Source organism: Hordeum vulgare, chromosome 5H, assembly GCF_904849725.1.
Source record: "Hordeum vulgare subsp. vulgare chromosome 5H, MorexV3_pseudomolecules_assembly, whole genome shotgun sequence".
Classification (NCBI taxonomy): Eukaryota; Viridiplantae; Streptophyta; class Magnoliopsida; order Poales; family Poaceae; genus Hordeum; species Hordeum vulgare.
This window is the reverse complement of record NC_058522.1, coordinates 1,846,111-1,865,559: the sequence shown is the minus strand read 5'-3', so window position 1 is coordinate 1,865,559 and position 19,449 is coordinate 1,846,111. Positions and strand designations below refer to the sequence as shown.

Sequence of the window (19,449 nt, the reverse complement as noted above, 5' to 3'; positions counted from 1 at the left end):
CCCGGGGGAAGCCCATAGGCTTTGGGGAGACACACCAGCCCTTAGTGGGCTGGTGGGACAGCCCCAAAGGGGCCTATGCGCCAAGAGAAGAAAATCAAAGGAAAAAAAAAAGAGGGAAGAAGTGGGAAGGGAGGGGGACTCCTCCCACCAAACGAAGTCCAACTCGGTTTGGGGGGGGAGTCCTCCCCCCCTTGGCTCGGCCGACCCCTTGGGAGTCCCTTGGATCCCAAGGCAAGGTCCTCCTCCCTCCTCCTATATATATGGGGCTTTTAGGGCAGATTTGAGACGACTTTCTCACGGCTGCCCGACCACATACCTCCATAGTTTTTCCTCTAGATCGCGTTTCTGCGGAGCTCGGGCGGAGCCCTGCTGAGACGAGATCATCACCAACCTCCGGAGCGCCGTCACGCTGCCGGAGAACTCTTCTACCTCTCCATCTCTCTTGCTGGATCAAGAAGGCCGAGATCATCGTCGAGCTGTACGTGTGCTGAACGCGGAGGTGCCGTCCGTTCGGTACTAGATCGTGGGACTGATCGCGGGATTGTTCGCGGGGCGGATCGAGGGACGTGAGGACGTTCCACTACATCAACCGCGTTCTCTAACGCTTCTGCTGCACGATCTACAAGGGTACGTAGATCACTCATCCCCTCTCGTAGATGGACATCACCATGATAGGTCTTCGTGCACGTAGGAAAATTTTTGTTTCCCATGCGACGTTCCCCAACAAAAATGATGTTGAATGATCTAATGGAGATGCCAATAAATTATAGCTTTTCTTATTATAAAATTAATAAAATCGGGTGGACGAATTTTCCATCTCTAGGGGGGAATCTTACCAGAAGGGGATTGCTGCACCAAATGCCCTCTTAGAAAATGAAGTGCAAGTATAAGCTCTTAGTTATTAAAAAAGCGGTTATAAAATTAAGTGATTTTCGCACTTATAAAAAGAAATTGTATCTTGAACCCATTTCATGCTCATGTCACGTCAACCCATATTGATGTATCAAAAACTTTTTTTTTGTTAGTTGACCAACCATCACAATAATCAACTAAAATTCCAAGAGAGAGTTGTGGATCCTGTGGGAAAAGTGTTGCTAAATTTCTTCCTTTGTTTATTTCCTATGCGACTATAGGTCGAACAAAAATGAGAAGATAATTTTGTTCCAGAAATCCAAAGCAGACACCTCAGATCCTGCTTTAACAAAATGAAATATATTATCGATGAATAAAACATGTCGTCCTTATTAACATCTCGGGGAAATTCAAAAGGACTTTCCTATTTGTCCACTTTAATTTCATGCCTTTTGGATTTTTTTCCATTGTATTGAATGAATTTTCAAAATTTAATGATTACTCAAACTATTCAAAGAGTTTTTGTCTCCTCTCACCGACATAGAGGTAAGCAAAAGAGGGATTTCGTCGGTTATGGAATAATTTAAGTTTGTGTGTGAGAGAGATTAGAATAGTTTTAGAAAAAAGAGTTTCTTGTGGTTGGAATCAAATGGTAACCTATTTCTATTACTCCCTCTGTTCCGAATTACTTGTCATAGAAATGGATGTATCTGAATATATTTTTAGTTTTAAATATATACATTTCTAAATCGGGACGGAGGGAGCATCTCAAAAGCTTACAAACAAGCTTTGTTGAGTAAATAATTGGGTTTTGGTTGAGTTGTTTTTTCAAGGGAAAGAAGCAAAAGGAAAATTAAAAAAAAATCTTGAAAGAAAAAGGGTTTTGTTTTCAACCATTATTTTTCGCCTCTATATGTCACGGGAACCTCTTGTTGCTGAAAGGGGAGAGACAATTGAGTGGGTTAAAACATCGGATTGTAATCTTTAGTACATTTTTTTGTACCGGGATTAAGCTATAGAGACTCATGTACTATTCATCTAAATGTGTCTTCCCTAAGTGTTAGTGTAGTCTCAGCCACTTTACATGCCACTTAATGTTATTTTCTCAGCATCTACCCTGATAGGGTTGATCAAAACTTTACATTTAAAGGTATTGATCATGACACGCTAACAACCGTTGATTAAAATGGAGAGGGTATGTTGTGTAGAGCGGAGCAGAGCTGCCTCTAACAATTTATCCTTCCAGAAGTGAAGTGCTTCCGCATCCTCTATTCCTAAATAGTTGTAACCCGCCTCTATTCCTAAATAGTTCTAACCCACTACCTAATTCTTCTATCACCAAGCATGAATTTCATCATAGGTAGTGCATATTTTTCCCTCTGAAAATTTATTGCTTTACTCTATCCATCCAAATTCATGCCAACTAATCAGGCAGTGCATGTTTTGTTCTCGGGGAATTAAGAATTGTATGCCCGTCTTGTTAACTTTTGCATTAATTTTGTGTGGCCACTGACGGTATATGTTTTGGACACTTGGAGCAAATATATATAGTTCACACCTTGTATTTATTTTGTAAAGGGAATTGCATTTCATTAACTTTAAAGATATATTCTGTTAAGGGACTATAAAGTTGAAGCTTCCTTCAAGCAAGATTTTTTTTAATTCTGTTATTATGTTATTCTGTTATTCTAGATATTTAAACTATGGCACCTTATTGATCGAGCAAGAGACAATTTAACTTGCATTTTATTTCATGATACATCCACAATTAATGGCATGAGTTGCTTGGCAAGCTATAAATTTGGTGTTTAAATATCTCCTGAAGTGGCATATGGAGGAATTTATGTCTTGATTTAGATGGCAATCATAATATAATAGGCTATTGTCTTGCTGAATTCATTTGATATGGAAAATCTATTATTTTGAGCTTGTAATCAATTTGGTTGTGTGCACATCTAATGCAGATATTAGAGGCAATATACATTCTATTTTCTAAAACAAAATCTACTCCTTCAGATACCAGTATAGTTTTTTTTAACGAGGATGACCCCAGCCTCTGCATCTGGGCCGGTGATGCATGCAACCATTTTATTGATTATTCATAAAGACCTTATAAAGTAATACATCAGGTAGTCTGAAGCCACCATCTTAGCAACATCCGTCGGTACTTCTCTCCACTTGATGAAGGGTTGCCGACTGTCCGAGCCGAATACCAAACATATATCGCACCAAAGCCTAACATTGAAAGTCGGAGGCCCCAACCAAGCTGCACTGGTGGATCTGGGACACACATCGGTCCGGCGCACTCTCAGAGCCCGCCGAAACCGTCATCCCATGATCCATCTATAGAGCAGGTACTGACACATCGACCTTGCCAGGCCTATCGTCAATGCCACCACGGTGCCAGACACCACCACCACCATGCACTTATCCATCCACACGCGCCGGTCATCGAAACTCCATAGCTCCATGCCGTCGAGATCCTCCATCCGCCTTGTGGTACATGCATGTAACATCGCTCCTCCTCTTATCCCCTCCAGCCACCACTTGCTCCAAAACGATGCCCCAAGAAGAAGAATGACACTGAAGGAGATGTCACCATCCGATCCGGTAGACCTAGATCAAGGGTTTCCCCTGGAACATCCCGATCGAGTTGACCTCACCAGCAACAAAGATGCCTCGATAAGGAAACAACTTCAAATACGCCGCCATCGTCCGCTAAGACCGCAGTGAGGTGAGATTTTCACCGGAAACCACGACGTCCTGATCTCGCGGCTGGCTGGAACCGTGCGGAGCCTCGCCATGAAGACATATGACGTTGCCGGTAGTCCGGCGAAGATTTTCCATCCCCTAACCGGAGCCCTCATCATGCCACCAACCATTCATGTGAAGAATCGACGACGGATCAGGATAGGACCTAGATCCACGGCTGCCGCTATGCCCACCATCGCCAGAGAACCCGTCGGTTCACGGTGGCCATGGAGGCTAGCGCCGCCACCGCACGACCAGGGGCATCACCCTCGCCGCTGCGTACGTGCTCCTGGTTAGAATCGCTCCAGTCCATGAGGTCTTCGCTGCATCCAGCACCGCGACCCCTTCGGGGTCGGGCCCGCCGCCACCACGGCCTATGTCTGCGACAGCGGCGGAGTGGAGGCCGTGTTGCGAGGGGGCTGCTGGCGGCGCTGAGATTCCCCCTGGCGATGCCCTGGGGAGGCGTTGTGAGGGGGTCACGAGCACAAGGTGTACTAGGTCTTAACTGTCCAATTAATTAACTGTTTTCATACCTGTATAGATGATTAAGTACCTATATCTCTGAGCATTTCACCATTTCTCCCCATCCCCTCTCAGTTTTTACAATCTATAGCAGGTTGTATTTTTGTTTTGAAACAAATCATACATGTAATTCAACTGATGAAGTATATGCATGTAAATTTTTGCACGCAAAGTATGGCTATTTGAGCCAGAATTACATTGTTGAATATGTTACATTCTCCGAAATATGATATTTTAAAAAACTAATATATGTACAAAAAAAAAATCCACGCATCGCCCTACATACTTTTTTTTGGTATTTTATATTTTCTATAAACGGATTTTTATATTATGGAAACCAGCTTGGGGGCAAAGCGCTCTGGACAATAATTAAAAAAAAACTGCCTTTGCACTTGAAGATTTCCTATGGTTATTAATTGGGCGTGGTCTTGACTAGAAACAACCCTGCACACTGACATTGGCAGGGTAATAAGTGTTGTGTCTTTTTCCATCATCATCACATGTGAATTAAACAACTATTTTTTAGTACTCCCTCCGTTTTCAAACTTAGTATAACTTTGTACAAGAGTTAGTGTAAAGTTGAGACATTTATTTTAAAAGAATGGAGTATAAGTTTGCTCATACAGTGTGGTTTATTATTGAGGTAGGTTCTAACCTACAACGCCATGTACTACTATTTTTGGCAACCTGTTGAGGGGGTTCATTAAAAAGTTCCTCAAATATGGACGTGGTTAAAAAAAAGGTGCGTTTCACTACTTTGCAGGTTATTCACGCCTGCACTCATTTTTTCGTACTTGGTCTATCCTACATAGGTTGGGGGACACAAATCATTTTATGATGCCATCCTGCCCGATCAGAGCATATCACCGGGTACTATTGCTGTAAACGGACGGTTTTGTTTTATGTTTTATTCGGAGTTTTTAGCTGTGTGCATCTTGTTATGCGGAGGTCGGATATTCGCTCATTGCGGTTGTATCGACACGATATAATGTTTGGATGCAAATGTCCTTCATCAGGGAAATATGTTCACCTTAGTGGGTCCATTCATGTGCTCTTGTCACTTCATTTGGTAGATTTTTTTTATGGCTGCCTGGAGGCCATTAATTTGTTTCCTTTTACCAAACAATTGCAATAATTAATGCCTTGTAATGTTTGTTTTCCTTACAGCAAAAAAGATTATTTTTCCTCATTGATATGTGTGTATAGAAATAAGCATACACTAGAAGTAAGCAGTGTATGGTAGGAGAGGGGAATGGCAGTCCAGCCCCTGCATCTGCAGGTATATATGACCATGAGATGATGTGTGAATTATTTCGAGATCACAAGGGAGGGAGAGACAGTGATGGAAATGGAAATGGGGATGGGCTCTCTTTGGCCTCACCACCATCAAGATCAAGTTCAACACCCTCCTCTTCCTCCTCTTCCTCCTCCCTCGGGAGCACAAGATGCCTTCTCCTACTACTACAACTACAACTGCAACTATTACCCTCCTCCGTTCGCGGCCGCCGCGGCGACGGACGACATCACGCCTCCGGCGGTTTCAAGGTCAAGGGCGTCAACAAGATCGAGGGCGGCGACGAGGAAGGACAGGCACAGCAAGATATGCACGGCGGGAGGGATGAGGGACCGGCGGATGCGGCTGTCCCTGGACGTGGCCCGCCGCTTCTTCGCCCTCCAGGACAAGCTGGGCTTCGACAAGGCCAGCAAGACGGTGCAGTGGCTGCTCGACAGGTCCACCGCCGGCATCAACCACCTGGCCGCATCCATGTCCGCCTCCATGTCCTTGTCGGAGGAGGACGGGTCGGTGCTCCTGGACCTGGACAACAACGACCACGCCACGGCCATGGCGGCCGACGCTGAAACAAGCAAGCAGCAGGAGCAGGAGCATCAGACAGCCAAGCCGAAAAGAAGATCGGCTCCTGCCGCTCCAAGCCCAAGGTTAAGGAAGAAGAGCAGCGGCAACAATGGCGCCGCCGCCCCTGTTCTCCTCCCCGACAAGGCTTCGAGGGCGAGGGCGAGGGAGAGGGCCAGAGAGAGGACCAAGGCGAGGAACCGCCTCCGGTCGGAGGCGCCGGCGCCGGCGATGGCGGGGCAGCCAGTGGTTCTTCCGGCAGCAGCGGGCTGCAGCAACGGCTACTACGAGGAGGGGGAGCAAGAGCCATGGGAGCTGGGAGGAGTTGTCTTTGCCAAGCCGCGCATCCAGTACTACTACTGATGATCATCCAGTCCAGTGGAATAAAGGCCATCCAATTGGTACTTGCAGTTGCAGTGCAGGGCTCCTCTATCTTCGATCGTACGTAGTACGTGTGTTTCCATTAACTGATTGCTTTTCCGTCTTGATCTTGCTTGGCCTTTTCTTCTTCTTCTTCTTCTTTAATTCTCTGCAACACAACTTCATCCATCCATCCATCCATCGGCGATGAATGGACGATGGATTAATCACTCCATCATCACATGCATGTTCCTCCTTGATTTGCTTGCTTAATTTGTACATCTTGCGCAGCTTATGGATTATATTTCCGAATGATCATCGAGTGCTTTAATTAATTTGTTGCTGTGAGCTACTAGTTTGTAACCATGACAAGTATATGACTCGCAACCCTTCCCTATATGTGTAGTAGAGATGAGATATTGTTTGAGCTATATCCCATGCTAGAGTTTGAAGATACAACTTCACTTCACCCGCCTTAATTTTTAATCTTTGCTCGGAAGGGAGGTTTTTGTTTTTGCCCTCCAGCATCTGTATTGACCAAACCCAAAATAGCTACTTGATCTTCTTAGTTTCTTTTGCAACACATAATTACATCATAATAGTTTCATGGTTTACCTTAGTTCCTTAGATATATGTGCCCGCACTTGTTCATCACCAGCAACTAATTTTCCAAATTTTGCCTGCTGGTTGTCATATCAGTTTATACTTAGTCCCAAGGATATATGAAAGAATATCATGTATATACCATTTATATCACATGTAAAATATTCAGCTCCTAACTTAATTAAGCTTGGTTAGATATATACAATTTTGATGACATGAAAATGTCCAGCATGCACCAGAGTTTTACATCACAAAATAAATCATACTCTGATTCCACAAATTAAGGAATTCAGTGTCATGCAAGTTTCTCTTATTACATGATCGAAAAAGACATAAATATGTTGTGCCCTTCTCAAATGATACTATATGTTTGCTACAAACATATATTCATCACAGTACCATTTGACAGCTCTGTTTGCAGCACCACAGCAGATAGGCCATTAATACATGTCGACAAGGCATATGCATCCAAGCAGGGGCTATAAGACCAACACTAGCAGTACAATTCGCACAGTATAGGATGGATCATTGCACACACTATTATATAGTATACTTATTGAACTGTTAAGAAAAAACAAAAACAAAAAACTATTATTTGCATCATGTAACTGATTGGCAAGTACGAGCAGCCGACAGGGGCTAGTACCAAGGACAGGCGACAACAACTCAACACAACACTATCTTAAAGTGTCCATGTTGCTGGCAGATCAGTTTGTCATCCACGTACATGCACTACTACTACTACTATGGATTTCGGTTTCATGTCAAACAGCATTCAAACACACCATCAACCCTATCCATGCATGCATGCGCTCATCACTAGTACCTTCACACACATCAGCACAAAAGTTGACAAGCTAGCCATAATGTCTGAGAAGAAACCAAGTAAATAATAACATGCTAATTAATTAACTAGTTCACATCCAATATAAGGCAGTAACACGACATCGTCAAGTCCTTCCAGTTTCCGCCGGATTCTGCATAAAATGATCAGTCAATAGTAATTCTACTAGAGTAAACATCTATAATGCTCCTCATTAACAGTATCTAATTGAATGACACATGCATTAAACTATGACTTATATTAACTTGTATTTTTTTATGGACACATGCATGGGCATCACTTCCCAGAAGCATAATAAGTACTCAAGTAGTACCACAGAGCCTAATACAAAATCTTAACCTCTGATCCTACAGGGCATGACAAAATACTACTAAGGTGTCCTGCACTAATAGGAAATTACATGTGAAAGCTATCTTCAGAAATTCCAGAAAACGGCGCTATTCAGAAATTACCTGCTCATTGGATAAGTTAGCAGTCATGCTCTACCTGAAAGCTACCTTCAGAAATTCCAGAAAACAGGGCTAATTGGTTGTGTAATAGAAAGGCACTAATCATTGGCTAATAATTAGTTAATTACATGTGATTTTGACCAGTGTGTCTGCCATATGAATTACACATATGGTTCTTGAGAGTAGAATCACCACACTCACAGTACATATGGTTCAGATCAGTGTGTCTGCCATAATGAATTACACAATGGTGTAGGAACTAGCATTGCATGCAGATGAAGAATTTCTATCATTTTTCTAACTGAATCAAATAGCATGTTCCTTTCGTAAATGTAATTACCACTATTTTCCACATATAGTATATTTTGTAGCCCTAGTTACCTCATTTTTATTTCTACATTTTTATCCTTTAAAAAAATGTAATTTTTCATTACAACAATTAAAAATATGTCATTTTCAAACCACCTTCACATACAACTCTTGCCGGCCTGAATTGCACCAGTCATGCATGTCCCTGCCAGAAGATAATGCAGTGAAGGACATGCCTCTTTTGTCAAATTGATTATTTTTTTCCCGCATATAAAATGTACATAGTAAACAACATCAAAAGATAAGTGGCGGTTGAACTGTTTGGTACGAATGAATAATTTTACAGGAAACAGTATGCCTCCTGCAAGAAACATGAAATAAAAATTCATGTAATCCAAATTATCTGTGTCCAACAGTTCATGTGATTAAAATGTACGACAATTATCATTGCACCAGTGACATGTACAATGAGGAGACAATGTAAACCATAACTGTACATAGCCAGTCCTGTCATTGTAGAGCGATCAACAAGATAACAGAATCAAAGAGGAGCATGCATATACATAAACATTTTATCAAAACATTAGGAGTTAGGTCCTGTTATTTTGTATGTACATTTATGTACAAAATCACCTTATGTATATTAATGCAAGTTGATATTGAAGGTAAGGGCATATGTCTACTCATTTTATATACTGAAATTTGTGGATAATCTCCTAGATCCATCTGAGGGTTCACACTCTAATTGTTACTTAATACTGAGTTCACTAATAACAACAAAATGAAGCGAGATCAGTTACTTTGTTTGCTAAAAGAAAATAAAGCGAGACACATCAGTTTAAAGAGACGAGGCAAAATAATATATCAAACTTCAGTAACACCTATAGAAATGGCATAGATAAAACAGGACACTATTTTTTTGAGAAGATCTTGAGTTCAATATTCAGGAATATAACAAAATCATAAATTGTACCACTTATATCACATTGTACATACAATGATTATATATCTGTGGCATGGAAGTGAGCACAATCTCTTATATGGTCTCCCTGTATTCGTAAATAGATGGCATTCTGCACATGACGATAATCTCTAACATGTAACTTTACAATCTTAATGTTACAGAAAACTACGAACTTTGATACTGTGACAAAAAATCATGAAAATTTTAAATCTATTTTAGCTCATCAATCAAACTATTTTCTTATGTATTACACGTGAAAGTTATAGAATCTTGGTTTGGGTTTTTGATTCGATGCCATGAATTAAACGAATAAAGTTATACCACATCATATTATTTGAAAAAGTTTACACAAAGCCATGGAGAGCATATAACATAGACGACAATCAGCAAAATGTAGTTTGATATTTCTGAATACATGAGCACTAAAATTAGACCGTATTGGGTACGTAAATGTGTTTGAAATTCATGTAGGTGCCATACATTTAATTTCTTTGGCCACCATGCAACATGTATGCATACAGATCCAAAAACACCTATATTTATGCAGGATTTCTATAATTTCATCTAGCACATATAATTGGAGTATACAGGAAATTGTTCCTGGTTAAAGAATTTAATATTTGTTCAATGAAGCAAACATAAATGCATATAGCCAATGAATGTTGCGCCTAGTGTTATGCCTGTCATTCATAATATAAGATGATACTAACACATAAGTTTGTGCAAAGAAAGAAACACTTCCCACCGTACTGAAAAACAAACCAGATTTCTTCAGTTTGATAATTTGATGTTTCCAGTTAACATAAAGATGATATGCCAAAACTTCAAATTGGGTACACACATTTGTTTGCGAGGTCAGTATCCAGGTATTGAATACTTACTGGACGTACATGCGTTACACTGAACAAAGTAATAGAATAGCATGTAACAGAATTAAAATCTTCTACACAGTACCCCCTCTATTCACAAATAGATTACATTCTAGACATGACAATAATCTCTAACATGCAACTTTGATAGTTAATTTAATGTCACAGAAAATTATAAACCTTGATATGTGGAAAACATATCGTGAAAATATTAAGCTGAGCATTTAAATACTTTCTTATGTATTGTGAGTCGAAGTTACAGAACCCTGGTTGCATTCTCTCTTTGAAATCAAGCAATATAGAATAAAATTAGTACATTATATGATATTAAAATTCTTACATAGTCATGGAGAGCGGATAAAAAATGGGAATTGCAAAATATATATAGCTTGGTATTTCTTAATATGAAAGCACCTAAATTAGACCCAATTGGGTACGTGAATGTGTTTCCATTTCATGTAGGTGTTCGTTTTCTTTTGGCAGCATATGCAGGAATCCAGATCCAGAAAGGCTAACACTTATGCATGATGTTCATCACTTTTTTTTGCTGCCACATGCCATATGGCCAAAATTACATTGTCAGCATGTGCTCCACGCATGACATTCATCAGATGATGTGAACACATAGGTTTTCACAAGAAAAGAAGGCACGCTTCCCACTGTTAGGAAAAGCAAACTAGGTTTCTGATACAGTTTGTTAATCTGTTGCCTCTTTGTATATTAAGATATGCTTGAGTATCTTAATTGCTAAACATATGCATTTGCTAGATTGTATGAGTTTAGAAAGAAAAAAAGCCCAATCAAATAATATATATGGTAGTAATTGGTAGGTCAGAGAGGTAAACCAAATCAGTACTAGCTTTTGTCCTGATAATATATAGTAAAACATTAGGTTTCCTGCTAGCCTAGCTAAAGCAACCCCTAACTAGGTGCCCGAAAAGAATGTATGGGCTACACAAAAATACATATTTGTGAGCATATATATTTAGAGTTTCATTGGAATAAAAAAACATATGTTGACCTATAATAATAAGCAATACATCTGTTGTAGATCCACATGACTGTCTTTTTGTGTCGCCGATAAATGAATAGTTCTTGATTGAAATTAACATTTTCATATCACACAACAGATCTACATGTGTTTTTTTACTTTGAAATGCGAGTTTCGATTCTTGAAAGAAATAACAGGCTCAGCGGTGCCCGGGATACATTTTGCAATCAATAGTGAAATCCAATAAACCTTTTTGCCACTAATGTGAAATCAATTGTGTCACTATTGGCATTACTTGAATGTGAAGGCACACTTTACCTTACATACAGATCAGGGTGGACACGGTCCGAGCCGGTCTAGTCCCGATCCGAGCCGGCGTTTGGCCCGGCTGGCTGCGGTCTGGACCGGACCGAGCAGCGTCGCGGTCCTGTTTTCAGGGGCCGGACCGGCAATGGCCGAGCTCGGGTCGAACCGAGAGGACCGGCGAAAACACGGGCAGAGCGTGCTCTAGAGCTCCGGCGACGGCTCATCGGAGGGATATCATGCTAGAGGAAGCACATCTCATCGAAAAGATGTCTGGGAGCTTGAGAAGAATCATAGGAAGCTACATGACCAAGAAGAACACCAGAGGGAGCTCATCGGCGACGAATCTGGCACGATGGCCGGTGGACGGAGATGAAAGGGATGATGGATGGTGCGGTGATGTAGGGTCTTCCTCGTCGAATTTTTTGCGGAACTGATAGATCCAAGTGGAGCAGGTCTAGTGGACATGATTTCTGAGGCCAGAGAGACCGTTGGCTGCGTGGAGCCGCTGACGGTGGCCACCATGGCGGCGGCCACCGCGACGACGTCCATACCTGTCACGCCCTTGCCACACACCTGACAGCCACAACCACACCTCCGGCAAGCCCCCGCCCCGCCCCGGCCATGTCGCCGCCATGCATGCTCTCGCCATGCCCCCGCCATGCCACCGGAGCTTCGCTTGGTCCGCTCGGTCGGGCAGAGCTTTAACCGGACCGGACCGAGGTTTTTTTGTTCCTGTTTTCAGGGCCCGGACCGGCCGATTTTTTTACCGAACCGGCCCGGACCGAGCGAGCCACGAGCCGGCCCGAAAGACCGCTCGTCTCGTCCACCCTGACATACAGATGCCTAATTGTCTATATATATAAGGAAATAATAAGTAGTACTAACATTTTTATATCAAAAAACAAATCTAAATGCGTTTTTTTTTACTTTGAAATGCGGGTTTGGATTTTTGAAAGAAAACAAAAACAAGCTCACGAGAGCCCGGGATCCAGTTTGCATTTTCAGGACTCAAAATCCAATGAACTATTTTTCACTAATTAACGTGAAACCAAATATATCATTATTGGCATCAATTTAGTGTGAAGGAACACTTCACCTTACATATAGATGTCGAATTGTCTATACATACAAGGAAGTAATAAGTGGTACTATTGCTGCCTCTAGGTATGTGTTTTTAACAAACAGGACTTTGTAATATGTGTTTTAGAAATTAGAATAGACACCAATTTTACAGAATAGTACATAACAACAAATACAAACTAAATGCACTTTCCACTTGCCGAGTTTCCATGTGAAAATCACTAGTACATTGCTAGTACAGATGCAGCGCACTCCACAGTATGCAAGGCAATGCAAAATAGTGAGGCAGCTGTTGGAGTTTGACATATTGGATGGCAGCATTTACTGTGGGAGAGTATGTCAAAGTGTCAAATCTCAGGATTTGCTTTTCTGCGGTTCGGTTTACTCCTCACCCCTACACGAATATGCATCTATTGCTTGAATCCAGGAAAACAACTAGCTAGCTATGCAAAAAATGATGGGATTCATCCGGCCGGAAACGAAATACTAGATATCTACATTAGTTGTGCAAAAAATGTAGTTATCCTCACATGGCTAGATCCAGACCCAAAGTTGGCGGTCAGTTTAGGTATCCTTGGAAGTTGGTTTGATTTGTGTAGTAGTAAAGCAAATGAAAGCCCTGGAGAGGGAGGAGCCACTTTGGTGGATGAGATTGAGATCTCGCGGAGAGCATTCATACATATATTAACGGCGGCCGAAATAGGGTAGAGGCAGAAGGCGGAGTGGAAGAAACGGAAGGGGGCACCGAGTTTAACCTTACATTGTGACATGTAGTGGCCGACAAAATTGAGGATGGATATGGATCCTTGACTGACCTCCTCCCTCCTGGTCGGCAATGGCTGCTGAACGCTTCTTCTCCCACACAGCTCAAGGGAGGAGCTAGCCGGACGGCCGGATCTGGAAACCATGGTGTCTGTGTTTGAGTGGGGGGGTTTGGTTCTTGGGAGGGGATTGGGCCATGCCAGCCAATGGGGATTGGGAAATGCATTCCATGGCCATGCTAGCCAATGGGGAAGGGGACTTCTCTTTCTGTCTTTCTCTTTGCGCAGACTGGGGAGAGAGAGAGAGAGAGAGGAGAAGACAAAGAAAGAAAGAAGCATGCGTCCAGTGCAGTGTGAGTGTGTGTGTATGCGTTGGATTGGGTCGAAAGAGGCGGACGACACTCACTGCAGCACAACAGTGGTACGAGCTGTACCAACAAACCCAACCAATAAACCAGACACGGAGACCGCCTACTTTCCTGCCCTGTCCTCTCCCTCCTACCTGCTGTACATGTGTGCTGGATTTAGTACATCTTGATTTCAAATCAAATATAGATACTGTTAAGACAGTTCTTTTGTCGGTGGTAGAAAAACGTCTTACATTATGAGAGGAGAGAGTACTGATTTGTTCTTGCGCCAATATATGCGTCTTAATTAACCTAGCCCCGCCGAATCGGCTACGCGATCCGGTATCCTATTCCGATTTCTCTCCCACGCCGCCCATCGAGCAAAGCTCGCGTGCCCGGCGGAGACCGTAGAACTTCCGGCGACACGAGGCACGGAGGTGGCATGAGCCGCATTGGTGGCATGGTAGCGGAGCACAAGATCGAGTGGCGGCGTAGCACGATGAAGGGATGCAATGCGGTAGCGGCTGGTGGGGTTGCCGCCAGAGGTTTGATCTGGCCGCAATGTCGTTTGTGCATCGTTTCCTTGCTGAAGGCATTGCTTTTGAAGAATTGTCTCGCGGTTCATGTGTTGCCAAGGCCAATGATTGGTGTTGCTTGGTTTTGTGTGTGTCCAGGACTTTATGGGGTCATGTGCCTTTTGTTTTCATGTTAACTCCTGCAACGAGGCACAACCTTTACAAATGGCAATCTTGGTCGGCACAACCGACACGTCAACTCGATACTCCCTCCATCTAAATATACAGGGCCTAAGACGTTTTTTCAGCTTGTCGTTCACGATTGATAAATTAATTATATATGAGATGTATGATATAAAAATTAGTATATCATTAGAAACACTTTAACACACGAATTTGTTGGCATGCTTTGGGTCACATGCATATGATATTTTATTGCTCTAATACATGGTCAAATATAATCTCAAAAACCGTATTAGGTCCTATATATTTGTGCGGAGGGAGTAGATGGTATAGATTGCAGGTTCAACACACGCTGTCAACCTACACAGTTCATCAACTTCCACTTTTTTCTCTGTCTCTATTCTTTTTTCCGTGGGATTCCTAGCTGTGTTGATTAGTTGCTGTGGTGTGGTGTTGTAGGTGACATGTGTATTTGGTATCAGCAACAATATGTTATCGTTTCCACCCCAAATAAATTAGAACTAGCCTCCTCCATAAAGTAGTAAGTAGAAGATTCTAGTAGTAAGTACATGTGTATTTGGCATCAGCTACAGCATAATAAGCTGGCTATTCACTGTTGATGAACAAGATTTACAGACAAGTAGTGCCTGAAAGACAGCATGCAAACAGGAAGGAGATTTCCTCTCACCCAAACAGTCTTATCTTTTAGGGGTTGTCTCCAACAGTTTGGCGCAGCCAAAACACAGTGGGACGCCCAGGCTGCCTGCATGGCTGACACGTAAGCGTTGGAGGGCCCCGGACCGGATGAGTGACAGCGCGTGCTGCATGCCCACCTTTTATTCGGTCCCACCTGCATCGTCCTCATTCTGCAACTTTTTCCCCTTTTTTCTTTCTTCTTTTCTGATTGATGAACAATATGCAATATGCACCTGTAAAATGATACGGTGACCGGAACAATATGCAACTCGATCTCTTCACAAACAAAGGAAAAATGATACTGTATATCGTATGCCACCTGTAAAATTAATGGGAGATAAACCACAGGTATGCAAAAAGACGGATTGTGCGTTGTTGATTAAACTACACCATAACACTAGTAGAAAACACGGCTTTGGTTCACACCTGAAATCCCATTAATCCCGGTTCACCCACGAACCGGAACCCATGGGGCATCGCTCCCGGTTCATGAGGCCAGGGCGCCGGCGGGGTCTCGTGGGCCATTGGTCCCGGTTCGTCTGACCCCTTTGGTCCCGGTTCCAGACACGAACCGGGACCAATGAGCCTCGCTTCTGGCCCACAACCATTGGTCCCGGTTTGTGGCTGGAACCGGGATCAAATGGTGTCCTTTAGTCCCGGTTCCAGCCACAAACCGGGACCAATGGTTGGCCTATATATACCCCCTGCCCGCAAGTAGAGTAGTGCACTGCTTTGTTTTTTTGGCCTGCCGTGGGAGAGCTTTGTGGTGCTCTAGCTCACCTCCTATGCACATGAGGTGCTCGATGAAATGCTCGAGCCACACTTAAGTTTTCTCCTCTCGAAGCTCCTTGTCCAAGCTTCATTTTCCTCAATGTTTGTCTAGGTTTGGCGGTCCGTCCTCTCCCGTCCCCGTCTTCACCGCCGTCGATCGCCCGTGCCCATCTCGGCGCCGGCACCACCGTGGTTAGCCTCTTCTTCTTATCTTCTTTCTAAAAGGAAAAGTTCTTACTTGGATGATTTCGACAGGTACTTGTGTAATTTTCTTACTTTTATTATTGTTTGTTATTATATAGTTCAATGGTTTCGGTATCCGTCTCCGTCGGCCCTCGTCCTGTCTATGATTCGGATGTGGTATACACTATCTTTTATAACTATTTGTTTTATTTAGTGTTTATGACAATTATACCGACCAACGTGACATAGATTTTTTTTAATCTAGGAGGTATGTGAACCGGAAATTCCAACCGAAATAGAAATTCTTGTTGAGAAGTTAAATTTGGTTGAAAAAGAAAACAATTACTTGAAAGAAAAATTACAAAGAGTTGAAGAGGAGAAGATGAAATTGGAGTTGATGTTGTCGGTGTCGTCGACGATCACAAGATCAAGATGGATGCAATGCGCTTGAAGATTAGAAAGATTAGAAAATATGCCATTCATACTTAGGCTTGGTATCATTATGTCGTTGGATCAATTGGTACCTTAGTTACGGTTATGATCACATTTGTTATTGCATTTAAATTTTGTAGTTTCAATGTATGTTTAATTAGATGCTCTAGAGAGCTATATGTTGTTCAATAATGAGAACTATGTATGAACGTTATGTATTTATTTTGGTCACTACTGTACTTTGGCTTTAATGTGATGATGAATTTCTATTAATTTGGTCACTTCTCTATTCATGATATCCTGTAATGGTTTTTAATACACTTTATTATATAACGCACGCAGATGAACCTGCAATGGATGCACGGTGACCGACGCACCTCCGAGTATATTAAGGGCCTGCATAATTTTCTCGAAACGGCTAAGGCAAACAAGCAGAATGGTTTTATGCATTGTCCATGTACTGTTTGTGGGAATACGAAGGCTTTATCCACTATAAAACCCTTCACTTCCACCTGCTTGAGAAGGGTTTTATGCCACACTATAATATTTGGACCAAGTACGGAGAAAGAGGGGTTATAATGGAAAACAACGAAGAAGAAGAGGTTGATGACAACTACCCGCCCCCTGAATACGATGATGCTACAATGGGGGAAGATGCAGATCAAGAGGAACCAGACGATGTGCCCGATGATGATCTTCGCTGGGTCATTGTTGATGCACAGAGAGAATGCGAAAGTGAAAGGGAGAAGTTGAAGTTCGATCGCATGTTAGAGGATCACAAAAAAGGGTTGTACCCGAATTGCGAAGATGACAACACAAAGCTCGGTACCACAGTGGAATTGTTGCAATGGAAGGCAGACAATGGTGTATCTGACAAGGGATTTAGTTCGCTACTGAAAATAATGAAGAAGAAGCTTCCAAAGGATAACGAATTGCCCGACAGTACGTACGAAGCAAAGAAGGTTCTATGCCCTTTAGGATTGGATGTGCAGAAGATACATGCATGCTCTAATGACTGCATCCTCTACCGCGGTGCGTACGAGGATTTGAACGCATGCCCAGTATGCGGTGCATTGCGGTATAAGATCAGAAGAGATGACCCTGGTGATGTTGAGGGCCACCGCACTAGGAAGAGGGTTCATGCCAAGGTGATGTGTTATGCTCCTATAATACCACGGTTGAAACGTCTGTCCAGAAACAAAAAGCATGCCGAGTTGAAGCAATGGCACATAAAAGACCGTAAGAAAGACGGGAAGTTGAGAGCACCCGCTGACGGGACGCAGTGGTGAAAGATCGAGATAAAGTGGAGCGACTCTACAGGGAACCCAAGGAACGTATGGTTTGCTTTAAGTGCAGATGGCGTTAATCCTTTTGGGGAGCAGAGCAACAACCATAGGACATGGCATGTGACTCTATGTATGTATAACCTTCCTCCTTGGTTGTGCATGAAGCGGAAGTTCGTTATGATGTCAGTGCTCATCCAAGGCCCTAAGCAACCCGGCAATGACATTTATGTGTACCTAAGGCCATTAGTTGATGAAGTTTTACAGCTATGTAATGGAAGAGGTTTGCGTGTGTGGGATGAGAACGAACAGGAGGAATTTGACCTACATGCGTTGCTGTTTGTAACCATCAACGATAGGCCTGCTCTTAGTAACCTTTCAGGACAAACAAACAAGGGATACCACACATGCACACGCTGTTTAGATGACACCGACAGTATATATTTGGACAAATGCAGAAAGAATGTGTACCTGGGGCATCGTCTATTTCTTCCGACCAACCATCAATGTCGAAAGAAAGGAAAGCATTTCAAAGGTGAGGCAGATCACCGAAAGAAGCCCGCCCTCCGTACTGGTGATCAGATACTTGATATGGTCAATGATCTACAAGTAATCTTTGGAAAGGGTCCTGGCGGACTATCTGTTCCGACTGACGATGCGGGACGCGCACCCATGTGGAAGAAGAAATCTATATTTTGGGACCTACCCTATTGGAAAGACCTAGAGGTCCTCTGCAATCGACGTGATGCACGCGACGAAGAATCTTTGCGTGAACCTGCTAGGCTTCTTGGGAGTGTATGGGAAGACAAAAGATTCACCAGAGGCATGGGAGGAACATCAACGTGTGCATGAAAAAGACGGCATGCATCCAAAGCAGTATGAAGGTCCTGCCAGCTATGCTCTTACCAAAGAAGAGAAGGAAATGTTCTTTGAATGCGTGCTCAGTATGAAGGTCCCGTCTGGCTTCTCATCAAATATAAAGGGAATAATAAATATGGCAGAGAAAAAGTTCCAGAACCTAAAGTCTCATGACTGCCACATGATTATGATACAACTACTTCCAGTTGCATTGAGGGGGATTCTACCGGAAAATGTTCGATTAGACATTGTGAAGCTATGTGCATTCCTTAATGCAATATCTCAGAAGGTGATCGATCCAGAAATCCTGCCAAGGTTAAGGAGTGATTTGGTGCAACGTCTTGTTAGTTTCGAGCTGGTGTTCCCACCATCCTTCTTCAATATCATGACACACGTCCTAGTTCATCTAGTCGACGAGATTGTCGTTCTGGGCCCTGTATTTCTACACAATATGTTCCCCTTTGAGAGGTTCATGGGAGTCTTAAAGAAATATGTTTGTAACCGTACTAGGCAGAAGGAAGCATCTCCATGGGCCATCAAACAGAGGATGTCATTGGATTTTGTGTTGACTTCATTCCTAACCTTAAGAATATTGGTCTCCCTCAATCGCGGTATGAGGGGAGACTAACTGGAAAAAAGCACACTAGGAGCAGACTCAATAATATGTA

At 42.7% G+C, this 19,449-nt stretch overlaps 1 protein-coding gene and 1 long non-coding RNA gene across 2 annotated transcripts; one reads left to right on the top strand and one right to left on the bottom strand.

Moving 5' to 3' along the window:
- Positions 1–5,434: 5,434 nt before the first annotated feature.
- On the top strand, positions 5,435–6,807 carry LOC123398901 (transcription factor TEOSINTE BRANCHED 1-like). Its single transcript, XM_045093347.1, has one exon. The coding sequence runs from the start codon at positions 5,468–5,470 to the stop codon at positions 6,338–6,340; it is 873 nt and encodes a 290-aa protein (XP_044949282.1). The 5' UTR covers positions 5,435–5,467; the 3' UTR covers positions 6,341–6,807.
- A 374-nt stretch (positions 6,808–7,181) lies between these two features.
- Positions 7,182–13,821, bottom strand: LOC123399912. The gene is made up of 2 exons (XR_006610451.1): positions 13,568–13,821; positions 7,182–7,917 (listed from the first exon to the last, which is right to left on the bottom strand). It is a non-coding gene; the product is annotated as an uncharacterized LOC123399912 (long non-coding RNA).
- Positions 13,822–19,449: the final 5,628 nt, after the last annotated feature.